The 14,786-nt window shown below is 58.0% G+C and overlaps 1 protein-coding gene across 1 annotated transcript in view; it reads right to left on the bottom strand.

Moving 5' to 3' along the window:
• Nucleotides 1-8,101, bottom strand: part of SDC3 (syndecan 3) — a 39,054-nt gene extending 30,953 nt beyond the window's left edge. The window contains exon 1 of the mRNA XM_070798532.1: nt 7,484-8,101. Within this exon, the coding sequence (XP_070654633.1) occupies nt 7,484-8,101 (618 nt within the window). The remainder of the gene's footprint in view (nt 1-7,483) is intronic.
• Between the last annotated feature and the right edge of the window lie 6,685 nt (nt 8,102-14,786).

Here is a 14,786-nt window from a genome sequence, read left to right as displayed (position 1 = left end):
CCTGCTGGTGATTGATTCTAAATTACCCTTATTAAAGTCTGGGCTGGTGAGCAGAGCTTGGAGGGTGGGGGAAGTGGGGGTGGGATGGGGGGTGGGGCCTGGCTGGCAGCACAGCGGGGTGCAGAGTTCTGGGAGGGCTTGGGTTGAGGCTGACCCCAGAGGAAAGCAAGCCCATGGCCCATCCCAGAACTGGTGTATAGGCCCTAATCAGTACTATCCCCCACCCCCAACTCCCACCCCTCAGATTTCTCCCCAGCACCCCAAACCCCCAACCCTCATCACTCATCTCAGAAAACCTTGCTCCTGGAGGAGTGTGATGACGAGGTTGGCAACAGGACAGACAGAATCCAGAGTAGGTTGAAAAGCAACCAAACACCCAGCTTCACCAGCACCCAGGCATGTAAACCCTGGCAGGTGACTTGACATCTCCAAGCCTTCTTCTAAAGGGTGGAATGCTACCAGCGTCAGAAGGCTCAAGGAGACCACAGGCTGGAGAATCAGCCCCAATCCTTGGGCAAGGCCCCAGGCCAATCTCCAAGCCTGAGGACTCCCATCTGTGAGCCTGGAAGGCTGCCGGGCTGATCGTCTCTTTAAGGCTCTTCCATCCCTGAGGTCCTATGTAAACATCAACAGTCACCGACTCTGGGCCAGGATGTGTGTGATAAATGGAACGCAGCTGAAGGGCTCCCCAGCCAGGAGGAAAGGGAGAGGGCCCGGTGTCAGCTTGTTCTGGGCCATACCTCCAATAGCAAGGTCTCTCTGGGGTTCCGGGACTAGAAGGGCCTGAAGAGTCATCAAGTCTGATCTACTACCTCCAGACTGGACCACAGGCTGCCAACAACAGCTCCAACGAACCAAAGTCCCAGTGAACTCAGCGTGAGGCAGCGGCAAAGTGCTTCCTCTAATCCGGCCCCAGCCCTGCCTGCTGCAATGGGGAGTTCTCGCCCAAGTCCTCCCTCCTAGGGCAGCCCCCACCCCCAGGGCTCTTTGGGTCATCCATGATCCCTCAAACCTGGTTCCCACACTCTCTAAGAGAAAACCTTATCTCCATCCCCCTCAAAAGCAATTCTTCAGTGAGACCAAGAAAGGCACAGGAAAAGAGCAAGACCAAAGCAGGTAAGTGGGAGAGATCGCTCTTTGAAGGAGGAGCCCACTTCTTACCAGGCACCTTATTGTTCTGTATTCTCTTTCTCAAAGAACTCTGAGGCAGAGGTACTCTTAGCTCCTTTTCAAGAGGAGGCAACTGAGGCTCAGAGAGGTTAAGTGAACTTTCCAAGATCACACAGCCAGAAATCAGCAGAAGCAGGATCTCAGCCCTGGTCCAGTGGGCTCTGGGGCCCCTGTTTCTTTCACTACTTCATGTACCCTCAGGTTTGGAGACCGCCCCCCAAAAGAGACATCATCAAGGCCCAGGTGGGGACCCAGGGATGGGAAGAAGGCAGACCTCAGGCAGCTGGGGCATGGAGAACATTCTCCACTGGGTATAAAAGGCTGCCACAGGCATTCCCCGCCCTCCACCCTCTGCAGCCAGGTAGGGAAGGGGCCAGATCACTTGACAGGGGCCACCCTCACCCCATCCCCCAGCCGGGCCCTCAGCCATTGCTGCTCAGACTCCCCCTGTAATCACGGCTTCCTGTTTGGCGCTGAGACTAGGCCTGGTCAGTGGGGGGAGGGGAGCGGACGCCCCTCTGGCCAGGGCCTGCTCTGGAGGGAAGGAGGGGGGCCGGAAGAGAGGCTGACCCAACCTCCTGGAATCTTGGGAGGCTGGGAGCCAAGGCAAGAGGAGGGGGTGTCAGTCAACAAATGTTTACTGGGCAGGCGCTGGCCTGATGTTCCCAGGATGCAGTGGTATGTTAGGGGAACAGCAAGACTCGCCAGGTGGTCCAGCCCAGACCCTGTTCTCTGCTTCAGGGGGCAGTTGCAGGGTGATCAAGGGCCTGGACCCAGGGACAGCTCCTGGCTCCAGCCACCCCGCCTCCCCACCCTATCCCCGACACAAAATCACAGGGCTCCAAGCAGCTGGGCTGGAGCCCAGAACCACAGGGCTTCTGTCCCACCCAGATGTGGTGGCCGCGCCTCAGTGTTCAGACCACAGGCCCCCATCCCCACCCCCCATGGCCCCCTGGCGCCTCCCGGCCCACAGGCACACGCTTGGACCCAGCAGGACTCTCCCAGTCTCACTATCCCTCAATGTTTCACCCCAACTCACCTCCACAGGAGACAACACAGAGCCCCAGTCTGGGCTCCAAAGTTCATGGTTTTGGCTTCCTCCCTTCCTTCACTCATTCACTCTTCATTCATTCAAACCATTCCATTCTGGGCCAGGCACAGTGCTGGCCATGGGAAGAGCAAAGAGCAAGGTAGCCAGAGAGCCTCCCCAAGGTGCTCCCGGTCTATCCAGAAAGTGTCTGACCCTTCTCCAGACTGCTGTGTGACCTCCAAGTCACTCCCTCTCTCTGAGCCTCCGCCATTCAGGCCAGAGGGACCCGTATGTGTAAGAGGACCAGGACTCAGGGATGGGGTGATAGGGACATAGATCGGGATTCCACACAACTTTCTAAGAGTCAGAGAGGATCAAAGGCAGGCCTGGTCATCTGTGCAGACAATCAGCCCCAACACTGGGGGCATCCAGTGGGTGTCCCAGGGGCATGTTAACTTTTTAGACCCTGAGGCTAAACATCCTGAGGCTCTAAACATTCCCCTCTCCTGCGCCATGGTCACATGACTCAGACACAAGCCTCTCTCCCCTACCCCTGCATCTTGTTGACTGCCTGTAGTTTATAAAGCTCTCCCTTGATTCATCCCCCAAGACCCTCAGAAGAGCTCACTTACAGATCACGGAGCCTTGAGAGGCAGTGGGGGAGCAAGGGCTCCAGAGCCAGACCCTTCCCCCACCGACCACACGTGTAGCATCACCACGCCAAGGCTACAGAGAGAATTAAAAGAAAAAAGACAGGGGGCATGCCTGGCCCAGAGCCTGGCAAGGAGCAGGCATTCATGAAGCAGGTAATGTAGGCATAATTTGGGAGTAGGGATGGCTAAAAGAGAAGTAAGAACCTTGCCCAGGATCACGTGGCAAGAGAGATTGAAATCAGGACTGCAACCCAGTTCTATTAGCCTGCCAGGCCCTGGCTCAATCCTGCTCTGCCACTTTCCAACTGCGTGACATTGAGCAAGCTGCTTAACCTCTCTGTGCCTCAGTTTTCCCCATCTGTAAAATGGGGGTTCTAACAACTCCTACCTCCAAAAGTTATCATGAGGATTAAATGAGCCAAAACATACCAAGTGCTCAACAGGCAGGGCTCCCAGGGAGCATTAGCTGCTCTTTGTATTATTAAGCCCTTGGAGGTGTCAATGCTGCCACTCAAATCAGGGCCTCAGCCCCTGTTCAGCTCACCACCTCCCTTCCCCAGCTTCCTCCGTCTGCTCCAGCCTGAAGGAATTCTACTGCAGCCCCCTCTGGAAGGACCCATCCCTTTCCCCTCCCCTTCAGCAGCTCTAGGGGATGGTCCCAGCTCCGAAGGGAGGGCCAGGAGGGAGGCCTACACTCAGCAGGACCTCTAGCTTGCTGGGTGAGGGGAGCTCTGTTTTTACCTTCTCCCCTCCATCATGCCCCTCTCACCCACCCCACCGCTGCCCCAGTATTTTCCAGGTCTCGAGTCCAAAGCTGCCCCTGCCCCAACACTGCCCTGGGGCCTCCTGGGACCCTACACCCCTGTCCATGGGATGGGACAGCCATTTGTTTTCAAAAACACCCCATGCCAAACCCTATTATGAGGGAACAAGAAACACACTGAATTCACAGCTGGGGGACACTGTGCTGCTCTGCAGGGAGCAGAAGGCACCAAGTTCCAATCCCAACCAGCCATGAGAATGGTATGACTTCCCCCCACCATGCCCCCCAATAGCAGTTCTATGCATCAAGTACTGGTCCTCAGTTGACAGGTGAGAAAGCTGAGGGTTGGAACAGGCTACAGCTTGCTCAGTGTCATATGGCACATAGCTTAGCGTAAAACCTCCTCCTCCAGGAAGCCCTCCCTAGGCTCCCTCCTAGAAAGGACCCATCTCTTGAGAGTGCCCTGGCAGGCTGTGCTGGGTCTAGCCAAGGAGTTCATTTTCTCATCACAACATCCCTGTGAGGCTGGCACTGTCATGGTCCCTATTTGACAGATAAGAATGTTGAAAAGGAGAAATCCCTTACTCAAAGTCTCTGTCCCCAAGTCCCTGCCATCTTGGGTGCTAACAATTACGGATCCCTAAGGTATTCCTGTTGTCAGGGCCTGGCCTGGAACCGCCCAGGGGTCCCCCAACATTTAAGTATTAAAAGTGAGGACAATCTCGCCCTGGCAACTCAGTGTTCACAGCCAACCAGAGCAGCTGGGGGGAGCGGGGTAAGGAGCTCCTGGATGCTTGAAATCATGGGGGTGGGGAGTGAGCAGGAACCACCAGGGCTGGGGGCTTCAGAAGAATTCCCTGGGCACTTCCCTGGTGGTCCAGGGTTCAGAACCCACCTGCCAAGGCAGGGGGTACAGGTTCCATCCCTGATCCAGGAAGATCCCACATGCCACTAGGCAACTAAGCCCGTGCACCCCAAAGCCTGTGTTCCACAACAAGAGAAGCCATGGCAATAGTAAGTCCACGCACAGTGAGAGGGTAGCCCCTGCTCGCTCTAACTAGAGAGAGCCTGCATGAAGCAATGAAAATCCAGTGCGGCCAAAAATAAACAAACAAACAAAAGAATTCCCTGAGTGATCTCCTCTTCCCATGGTCCCCCACGCTTCCACTCCCCACACCTACCAGCTCCCAATCACAGAATGACAACCTTGTCAAAGAACAAGAAAAGACCATTTGCCGAGGGTTTACTATGTGCCAGGCACCACGCTAAGAGCTTTACATATTAACCCCATTTGTTCTCCTATCCTTCCCAGTTTTCACAGGTGGAAGTGAAAGCGCAGAGAGGTTAAATCGCTTTCTCAAGATCACAAAGCCATGAACTCCCACCACTGGGAGTTCAAACAAGACTAAGTGATTATCTAAGTCCCTTTCAGCCCTAATCATCCAAAGAACGCACTTTAAAGCCAAAATTTCCAGGATGTCCACACTCTAGGTCTTTCTGGGTAGACTTAAGTATAATACAACAACCGAAGTGACCCTGAAGGCAGATGTCTCTCAGAGTCATAGACAGCTGGCTTCTCAGAGAGAGGATACCAGGACACACACACACACTCCCCAACTCACCACGTGCAGCATGAATGAGACCTGTTACCCCTACTGAGGCCATCCTAGAAGCTGCCCCGTACGTACACACACACACACACAAGCTCCCTTTCAAGCTGGTGAGCACCTTGGTATCACCCTTCCAGGGTCCTTCCCCTGCCCTGAGTCAGCCACTGACCATCCCAGTGATGCCCCTGGGGGTCCCCACCACGGAGGCCACTCCTGAAGCCATCCTGACAGGGCTCTTCTGATCTAATTTCAGTCCCTCCTGATGCAGGCAGCACCCTCTTCTTCTGGTGCCATGCCCCTGGCCCCTGGGCACCACCCATTAACCCTTTGGCTCCCAGGTCAGATGAGTCGATGTCCCCCCTCCTGGAAAGGTGTGAAGCCTGGAGAAGACGGGGCCCTGCTCCGCCGCCTCATCTGGAGCCCCGCCCCTTCTCTCCTCCATGTCCAGCCCCCATCTGAGCCTCCAGACCCCGACCCTGGGGGTTGGCTTTATCTGCCACGCCCACTCCACCTGGCCCTCAGACCTGCCTCACAGAGACCTTTCACTTCACGGTGCGCTCACTTCATTCCTTCCACCGCCTCGTGGCGCACAGACCACGAGCCTGGTTTTACGGATGAGGAAAAGTTCTACGAGGGGCGCGAGCTGCCCAGGGCTCACCCAGCTCGGGGATCCCGCTGGGCTGCCGAGTCTAAAGCATGGCGTCGGCACCCCTTTTCATTCATCTAGACATCAAACATTCACCGAGCTCCTCCTGTGGGCCAGCACACACGGCATCTCATTTAATCTCTCAGGAGGGTGTTATTAGCCCCATTCTGCGGAGGGGAAAAATGGAAGCTCAGACAGGTGAGACAAGTTGTCCAAGGTCACACTACGAATCAGGGGTGAGAGCAAGATTGGAACCCAAGGCTGTGCGATTTTCAAGTCTCTGATTTCTAAGATGGTCTTCCAGAAGTGTAGCTGAGAAAGGGACCCAGTTACCGGGATGGGTTGGATCTCTGTCCTTCCCAGGGACCTCTTTTCCTCACTCCATCTGGGGGAGACCTGGGGGTGAGGCACCCAGCCCACCAGCCCCGGTACTCAGCCTGGCGTTCAACACTTCCCCACCCCACCCCACCCAGCTCAAAGCCCTGAGACAGATGGGGGGTACTGAGGAATAGCATGTCTGTCCGAGATGCCCCTGCCCGACCTCCTCCCATTTCACAGACTGGCCAACTGAGGCCCAAAGAGACTTGCAGGGGCAGAGTAGGCACCTGGCGGGTTGCCTGAGAGGCCTGGGTTCCTCTCACCCTGGGGAATGGGGGATGCCAGGCATAACTCCTAGAACCAACCAAGGGAACTAGAAGTCTCCCCAGTTCATGGCCAGGCCAGGCTCCAGACACGTGCCCATGGGGAACTCACTTGGGACCTGGGTCCCACAAGGAGGAGGAGGCGGCCTTTCTTCCTGCGGCCCCTGATGGAGCCGGGACTGAGCCTGCTGCGGTCAATCAAAGACACACTGAGGGGTCAGGTCATACATGTCTACTCGCGGCTACCCGCACACGCGCGGCTCCCCTGAGAGGTGCGTGCTCCATGCACCGGGTCAACCATACACCTGCCTGCACACGCTTGCACACACACACACCCCCCACAGAGGCCTCCCCCCAACACAGTCACCCTCTGCAAGCACTCTCAGCATGGTCAACGGTCTCCAGCCCGGCCCCGGGTGCACACCAGACACAATGGGTCACCCTGACACGACCACACGCAGGTAGGGCACGAGGCCCCCATCCACGGGGACGGGCTCGTCCTCACGCCTCATCTTTCACGCGTGCACACCCCACGGGTCCCAGCACCCTCCACGGAGCTGGCCACACACGCGGTCATCCTCACCCACCCCCTCAGGTCACCTTCACACAAGTCACCCTCCACCCCTCCCCCTCCCCGGGAAGCCCGTCCCCCCCCCACACCGCCCCCGGCCCTTCTGCAACGACCCTCGGAGGGAACAACCGAAAGCACACCCTTCCCCCCGCAGGGGGAGGCGACCCCATTCCCTAAAAGTGGCCGCGGTCCGGGCACACCCACGAAGCACCAAGCCACGTCCGCTCAGACCCGAGACACGCCCAGCGCGGCCCCGCGCCCGGACCCCAGCCGGGACCCCAGGCCGCCCTCGGGGAAGGGTCCCCCCGCCCGCGGGAAAACTAGCCCCCGGGAGGCAAGGGCGGCCAGGCACGGGCTCCCCGCAGGCCGGCGCGGGGCGCGGGAACGGGAGGCACTCACCCCCGCGGCGCGCCCCGCCAGCAGCAGCAGCAGCAGCGGAGGCAGGAGCAGCCCGCGGGCCCCGGGCCCAGCCGCGGCCCCGGCCCCGGCGCCAGCCCCGTGGGCGGCCCCGGCGCGGTGCGGCGGCCCCGGCTTCATGGCGGCGGCGGCGGCGGGCGCCTTTGTTCCCGAGGCGGCGGCGGCGGCGGCGCGGCCCGGCGGCTGGCCCGGCGCGCTCTCGGTCGGGGCTCCGGCTCGGCGGCCCGGCTCCGCCCGGCAGCTCCGCGCCCACGGCCGCCGCGCCCGCAGGAAGCGTGCGCTGCCGCCGGGCCGCCCCCAGCGCGGGGGGCGGGGCGCGGAGGGGCGGGGCCGGCGCTGAGCGCCCCCCGCCGCCGGGGTCCCTGCGCGCCCCGCGCTCCGCACGCACCCGCCCGCCGCGGGATAGGGGTGCCGAGGAAAACGTGCGACCTGCGACGGGTGGCCGGTTTCGCTGAACCTCGCTCTGGGGACCAGGACCCGCAGCGCGCGCCTCCTCGGGCAGTCGCGGGGCTTGGAGGCGGAAGGACTCCGCGTGGAGGTGCGGAGTACGACCTGGCTCGTCAGAGAGTCTGGGTAGATGAGTCTCATCTGCTTGACCATGGGTACCCTCCCGCTAAGGGTTCACTGACTCTCCCAGGACCCATCACCCCCTCTAGCTGATCCACAAGAGGGGGCCACAGGTCATCCGAGTTCATTGGGCTTTGATGTCTCCAGGACACGGGTGGGCAGCAGGACCACAGAGCAGGCCTCAGTCTCCCCTCTGCGCCAGCGGGTGTTGACCTCTGGGCCCTGTCACTGGGTGGACAGACCTGGCCAGGTGCTTCTTACCCCGCAGCTGTGTGACCCCAGACAGGCGCTGCCAGCTCTCCCAAACTCGGATTCTTCACTGTAGGCTGCAGACCCCTCTGCTCCCAGCGCAGGTGGTGTGAAAAGTATGTCCCAGATGGGGGGTATACCGCGCTGTGGTCATTTCCCCTTGGGTGCTCATCGTGGGTTTCTCTGTGGCTTTTATCTCCGCCTGACATATGATGCACTTCGCTTACCCACTGGGGTCTCCCACCACTACACCGGAGTCCCAGGAGGGCAGCGGCTTGGTTGTCTTGCTCACTGCTCTGTCCCCAGCACTGCTCTGGTGCAGAACAGTGGTTCAGTGCTGATTCGTTGGATCAGTGAATGTGTTTTCCGCTCACTACCATCCACCTGTTTTGAAGGAAGAAGGGTATAGGTATTTATTAAGCCCCTGGTCCATGCCAAGACTTAACATGAGTGACCCCATAAGGTAGGTGCTGTCAATATCTCCACTTCCTAGATGGGAAACCGAGGCCTGGGGAGAGAAGATTATGTGCTGGCCCTGGCCGGCTGAAAGTCTCTGCCCCCAGCCTCCCTTTCCCCAGAGCCAGTGCAGGGCCTGCCGTCAGCAAAGGGGAAATCACTGAGCTGAAACTGGAACAATTCCCCCCAAGAAACAGGAAACTGAAACCAGCACTGATGGCGCCAGTGGGGAGAGTGCCGGGTGTGGACCCGAGGAGCAGACCCCGGCACCAGCCTTGGTTTGGGCCTTCCGGGGGTTTGAGAGGAGGGTCAAAGGACAAAGGTCAGCTCAGCATCAGGTGGAGCTTCATTAGCGTTCCCTGCAAGGGAGCTCACGAGAGCTTCATCCAGATGCCCCTGGACAGAGAGCTGAAGAGGAAGGCAGGGCAACTTCAACACTCTGAGGTTCAAAAATCCCTAGGACTTCTGAGCTCCCAGCCTCTGGGAATCCCATTGCCAACCCTTTAGGGCCTACTTCATAGGCCCCTTAGGAAGATGGCTGGAGAGAGGCTGACAGGGCCCAGTAGGTGGGGAGCTGGTTCCAGTTGAGGCAGCACTGCTTGGAGTTAAAGAGCTCTGACTCAACTGGGCAAACACCTGGGTTCAGGCCTCCATTCTGTCAGTTGTGATCTGGGTGACTCTAGATGAGTGAGTTTACCCCTCTGAGCCTCAGTTTCCCAACTGTAATGTGGAAAACATGACCACACGGTCACTCACTCATTCATCATCCAAAGATAAAGTGAGTGCCGTGGGTGCCAGGCCCAGGGCCGCGTGTCAGGTTGTAAAGATTAAGTGAGCTCTTCTGGCCATTGAACTGGGGGTTCAATAAAGGTGGCTCAGTCATGTCCAACTCTTTGCGATCCTATGGACTGTAGCCCGCCAGGCTCCTCTGTCCATGGGATTCTCCAGGCAAGAATACTGGAGTGGGTAGCCATTCCCTTCTCCAGGGGATCTTCCTGATCCCATGATCAAACCCTGGTCTTCTGCACTGCAGATGGATTCTTTACCATCTGAGCCACCAGGGTGGCTGAGATGATGATTAAGTAAGGGACCCAGATATAAGGATAGTCACTTCCCAGAAGGGCTGCCACAGGCCCAGGGAACAGGTGGGTCTGAGGAGCCCCCAAAGGGCAGACTTGGGGCCAACAGGGTCAGGGTAGGGCGTTTGAGATGCCAGATGTCCGCTCTGTGTAAGGAGGGACTTTGGAACAGCTGGAACTGGCCACAGATGGCACTGGCTACTCTGAGAAGTCGGAAGCACTCTGTCTGGGCAAGTAGACGAGGCTCAGAAAACTAGCCATCAGGGAGGCATTAAGACAGTCCCCATGAACAGAATGGGCATGGCCCACCTTCAGAGGTCCCTGCCAGTTCTGAGACTTCTGGAAGCTGTGGCCCTCTTCCCTGATGTCCCAGGGAGGGGGGAGGCTCTTTGGGCTGGGCAGGCCCTGAGCGCCCCCTGCTGCACCTCAAGAGATACTGGTCCCAGCCCGAGCCCAGCCGGGTCTGAGCCCCTGAGGTCTCATTCTGCCCCTCACCCCTCCCACCTCCCCGACCCCGCGCTCCTTGGTGTTCACAGCTGCACACACTCACAGTGTTCCAGCGCCTGACGTTCCATGCAATCAACACCCCCCTCCCCATGGCTACCTGTGCACTGGAACCACACCCCAGCTTCTCAGGGTCTCCCTTACCTTCAGTCACCATCCACAGAGGCATCTGCTCCACCCCACTCAGAGAGCACAACTCCCGTGGTCCCTCTGGGGAGCCTTCCTGACTCCCTCAGGTGGAGCTTAACCTCCACCCATCCAACCCACCCCCAAGCCAGCAGCCTGAACAAGACCCAGGCTTGCCCTCCCAGCCCTCTCAGTCTCTACTGTCTGTCTCTCCGCGCCCCACTCCCACCCTCCCCCACCCTAAGTGGGAGGCCTCAGTACCCCCAAAGGACATGGAGGCCTCAGTACCCCCAAAGGACAATGGAGCAGAGCTGACTAGATGCCAGGCACGGCTTAAAAATGCACATCGCCTGCAAAGCAGCTTTATTTCCACTTTACAAGGGATGACCCACAGCCCAGAGAAGTTAGGAGACGAGTCCAGGGTCACCCAGCTGGTGAGGGAGAGCTAAGCTCTTGACCCTGCTCTAAACAGTAACACTGCAAAGCCGGGTCCAGAGGTCTGTCGAGGGAGGCGTTTGATGAGGGAGGTTAAGAGTCGGTGAGGCGATTCACACCGTCACATGGACACAGCCAACTTGTGGATGCACTCAGAGGAGCCTGGAGACCAGACGACCGTGCTACAGGAGCGCTGAACAGCCAGGCCTCACCACCCACCCCATTCAGGCCTTTCTCTGGCCAGCCAGGCTGCCTGGCTCCAGCAAGGCAGCAAAAGGGAAGTGGAGGCCTCTGCTGCGATCTCTCAGCTCCAGGCCTGGAACACAGGAGCTGCTCAGCAATTGTTGCCTGACTCCACCTGCTCCCAGAGGTTTGGCTAAACAGACCAGGTCTTTGGAACTCACATTGCTAAGAAATGATGAGAGCCAGGACCTCCTGAGGGCTTGCCCTTCACCAGACACCATCCAGGGCACCTGCCAGCAGCGCCCTCCCTACTCCTCTTGCAGCCCAGGATTCGTGTACCATAAAAACACTCTCCTCCTAGCGTTGTTGCGCAGAGGAGTCTACCAGCGAAGCCTGGCACTCGAGGAGCGGAATGCATGGGTTTGCGCCTTCCTTAGTCACCAGTTGCCAGCTGGGGAAACTGGGGCCCTGAGAGGCTTAGGTGACTGGCCCAGGGTTGCACAGCCAGGAAGTTAGGGGGCTGACAGAGCTCCACTGTGCTCTTCCCTGTGGCCACGCAGGGGACTTTGTGATCCTCACCAGCCCTCCAGCTCAAGGCAGTCACAGGTGTGGGAAAAGCAGTCTTTGCCTCGCCTCCGCTTCCCCTGACTCCCCCTGCCGCTCCGCACCTACCTTCTCCCGTCATAACTTCCCGTCTCGCCCAAGACTCATGATGGAGCCAGAGCCCAGATTTGCTTCCGAGAAAAGCCCAAATGGCAGAAATCCTGAGATGTCATTGACCCCAAAATCAGGAAGTGAAAGAGGATTCTGGCAAGAAGGCTCCGGGTGGAGCCCACAGAGAGAACTTGGGAAGGCTCGGGCTGTCTGTCTGCTGAACCAGCAGGTATAAGAGTCACGGGATAAGCCGAGTGGCTGCTGGGAGGGAGTCTGCAGGGCCTGGGTGGGAACGGGAGGGCTTGGCCCCCATCTGGGGGAAGCCCCCTGCCCGCCAAGGGGCCTGCCTGTGTGAGGGTCTCAGAAGGCCATCCTCGGGCCTTTCCTGAGTCCCCTGTGTGCCAGGGACTTGAAGGCACTTCTCCTCAGGATGAAGAGTGGGTGATGCCCCTGGGCACACAGCTGCCAGGCATGGGGCTAGGATTCGAACCCAGGCCTCTCCTAGGTCTGTGAGCTGGGGGTTTGCAAACTAAGGACCCACAACGTTCCTGGGAGGCCCCTAGGGCAGGTATGGAGGATGGGGAGGGAAGAGAGGGAGAGAGGAAGTCCAATTTTGTTTCAGATGAGTGACCTGGGAGCCAGAGAGCAGGCCTGGGCTGGTCACCCAAGAGGGGACAGCAGAGGTCACAGAGACCCCAAGTGGGGCAGGTGGATGCAGAAACCTTGTCTCTGGGTCCATCTGGCCCAGGTGCCAGACCAACCGGGGCCTAGGGGAGGTGGAAGGGGAGGAGAAATTGCCTGCCATAACTGTTCAGGAGAGAGGCTCTGACCTCAAGCTGGGTGGGGATGAAAACGGGAGTGGACCCAACTCTGTGGGACCCAAGTGTATACAATTTGAGGGGATCATGAATACAAAATTAGGGACTGGCTTTGGAAGGGGGTCGTGCCAGTGAGGGTCCCCAAAGCTTCAGCTTCACTTGCTTTACATTCATCTGAACAGAAGCCCAGCCCAACCAGGTACCATCGACTGAGTCCAGCAGTCAGCAGAGGAGCCTGGGCAGGGAGGGGTTAACCCTGCTGAGGGCTCGGTATCCTGGGGGGAATATAGGAAGGCTTCATGGTGGTGGTGGCACCTCCACTGAACCACGGTGGGCCCACCTCCAAGAGTGGGTGCTCTGAAGTGGTCGCACTTGAGGCTCCGCACCCCCTGAGAGGAAGGCTCCTAAAGTCTTGAGCTCCTAAAGGCTTCCAATGTCATATGTGTGGATGAGGCCAAGAAGATTCTGGAGTTTGCTCGCTGTGACCTAGAATGACAGTATGTAAGGTCTTGAGTTGCTCTCCTCATTTCCCCACCTTCATCTGCCCATTTCACAGGCAAGAAAACTGAGGCCTGAAAAAGCGGAAGTGACTGACATACACTCACCTTGTGGCCAGACCCAGGTGGCTTCATCACTAGCCCTGGGCTTTGCTTTACCCACCCCCCTCTTCTAGACCGATTGCTCTGTGGCTTGCAGAAACTCGAGGTAGGACCAACCCCACAACAAAGACCTCATTCATGTCCAAGACTCTACCCATGGTGACCCCTTCTAGCCAGTCCAGGGTCACAGGGCTCAGAAGTGGCTGTTGGGGCGAGGGGAGCACACACCCACTCTCTTCCCTTTGAGTGTGGAGGGGAGGGAAAGAGGAGAAGGGTCAGTAGGAATGTAAAGGAAGAGGAGACCGCAGGAGGAGACGAGGGCACTGCCATACCAGGAGCCATTTCACTCACACACCCCCGTTCCTGGGAACAAATTGCACATTTGGAGTCATTTTCCTGGAAGAAAAAAAAAAAAAGCCTCTCTAAAAATATATTTTCTTTCTCACCTCATCTTGGAGCTAGAGCAGCCCAGCTGGGCAACAACCAAAAAACCCAGTGGAGGAGAGTGACCTGGAATTGGAAAAGGGGTGGGTGTGAGGGGAGAGTGAGACGGACCGAGGGGGCCGGAGACCCTCCTGACCCCACGCCGATGGAAGCGGAGAGAGCACGACCGTCACCAGGACACTTCATGCATGCTGTGGGGCTTTCCTCTTTGAGACTCACCGAGACCAGCAAAGCTCACCCTCAGGTTCCTGAGTCCCTGCGGAGGGCCAAGTAGGCACAGATCTAGGTGCTGAGGGAGCTGCCATCCCAGAGCTGGAGGTGGGCAAGGAGCAAGGACAGTCAGCCCTCCACATACATGGATTCAGCCCACCTCGGGTGGAAAATATTCAGGAAAAACAAATTCCAGAAAGTTCCAAAAAATACCAAACCTGGATTTGCTGCACGCTGGCAACTATTTACCTAAAAGCATTTATATCGCCTTAGGTATATTAAGTGTTAGTCGCTCAGTCCTGCCTGATTCTTTGAGACCCCCGTGGACTGCAGCCCACCAGGCTCCTGTGTCCATGAGATTTTCCAGGCAAGGACACTGGAGTGGGTCGCCACTTCCTTCTCCAGGGGATCTTTCCAACCCAGGGATCGAACCCACGTCTCCTGTACTACAGGCATATTCTTTACCGACTGAGCTGCAGGGGAAGCCCATAAGGAATCTAGAGATGACTTAAGTAAAGTTTGTGCATGGAAGCATGGAACTATGCAAATATTTATGCTGTTTCATATATGGGACTTGAGCCTCAGTGGATTCAGCTATCCACAGGGGTCCTGGAACCCATCCCCCAGGGGTGCTGAGAGGCAACTGTACCTGCATTCATGTGGGACTCATGGCTCCCTGCTCCATTCCTCACTCTCTGTGTGCCCCGAGCAGGTCACTCCCCTCACCCTGGATCTCAGTTTTTTCATCTATAAATGGATCAGATCTGGGAATGCCAAACTTAATTCCCGGCTCCCAGCGTGGGGCCCTGGGATGGGGCATGTCGGAGGACAGAAGCGGGGAGGGTCTTGGGCCCCCGGGCTCTGAGGAGAGGAACTCTGGGTCCAATCCCAGCTCTGCTACTTCCTGGCCAGTGACCTGAGACCATGTCTTCCCATGTAGTTGGAGTAACTGCTCCTTCCT

This window comes from Bos indicus, chromosome 2 (assembly GCF_029378745.1).
Source record: "Bos indicus isolate NIAB-ARS_2022 breed Sahiwal x Tharparkar chromosome 2, NIAB-ARS_B.indTharparkar_mat_pri_1.0, whole genome shotgun sequence".
Lineage (NCBI taxonomy): Eukaryota > Metazoa > Chordata > Mammalia > Artiodactyla > Bovidae > Bos > Bos indicus.
This window is presented reverse-complemented; position numbering and strand designations above follow the sequence as displayed.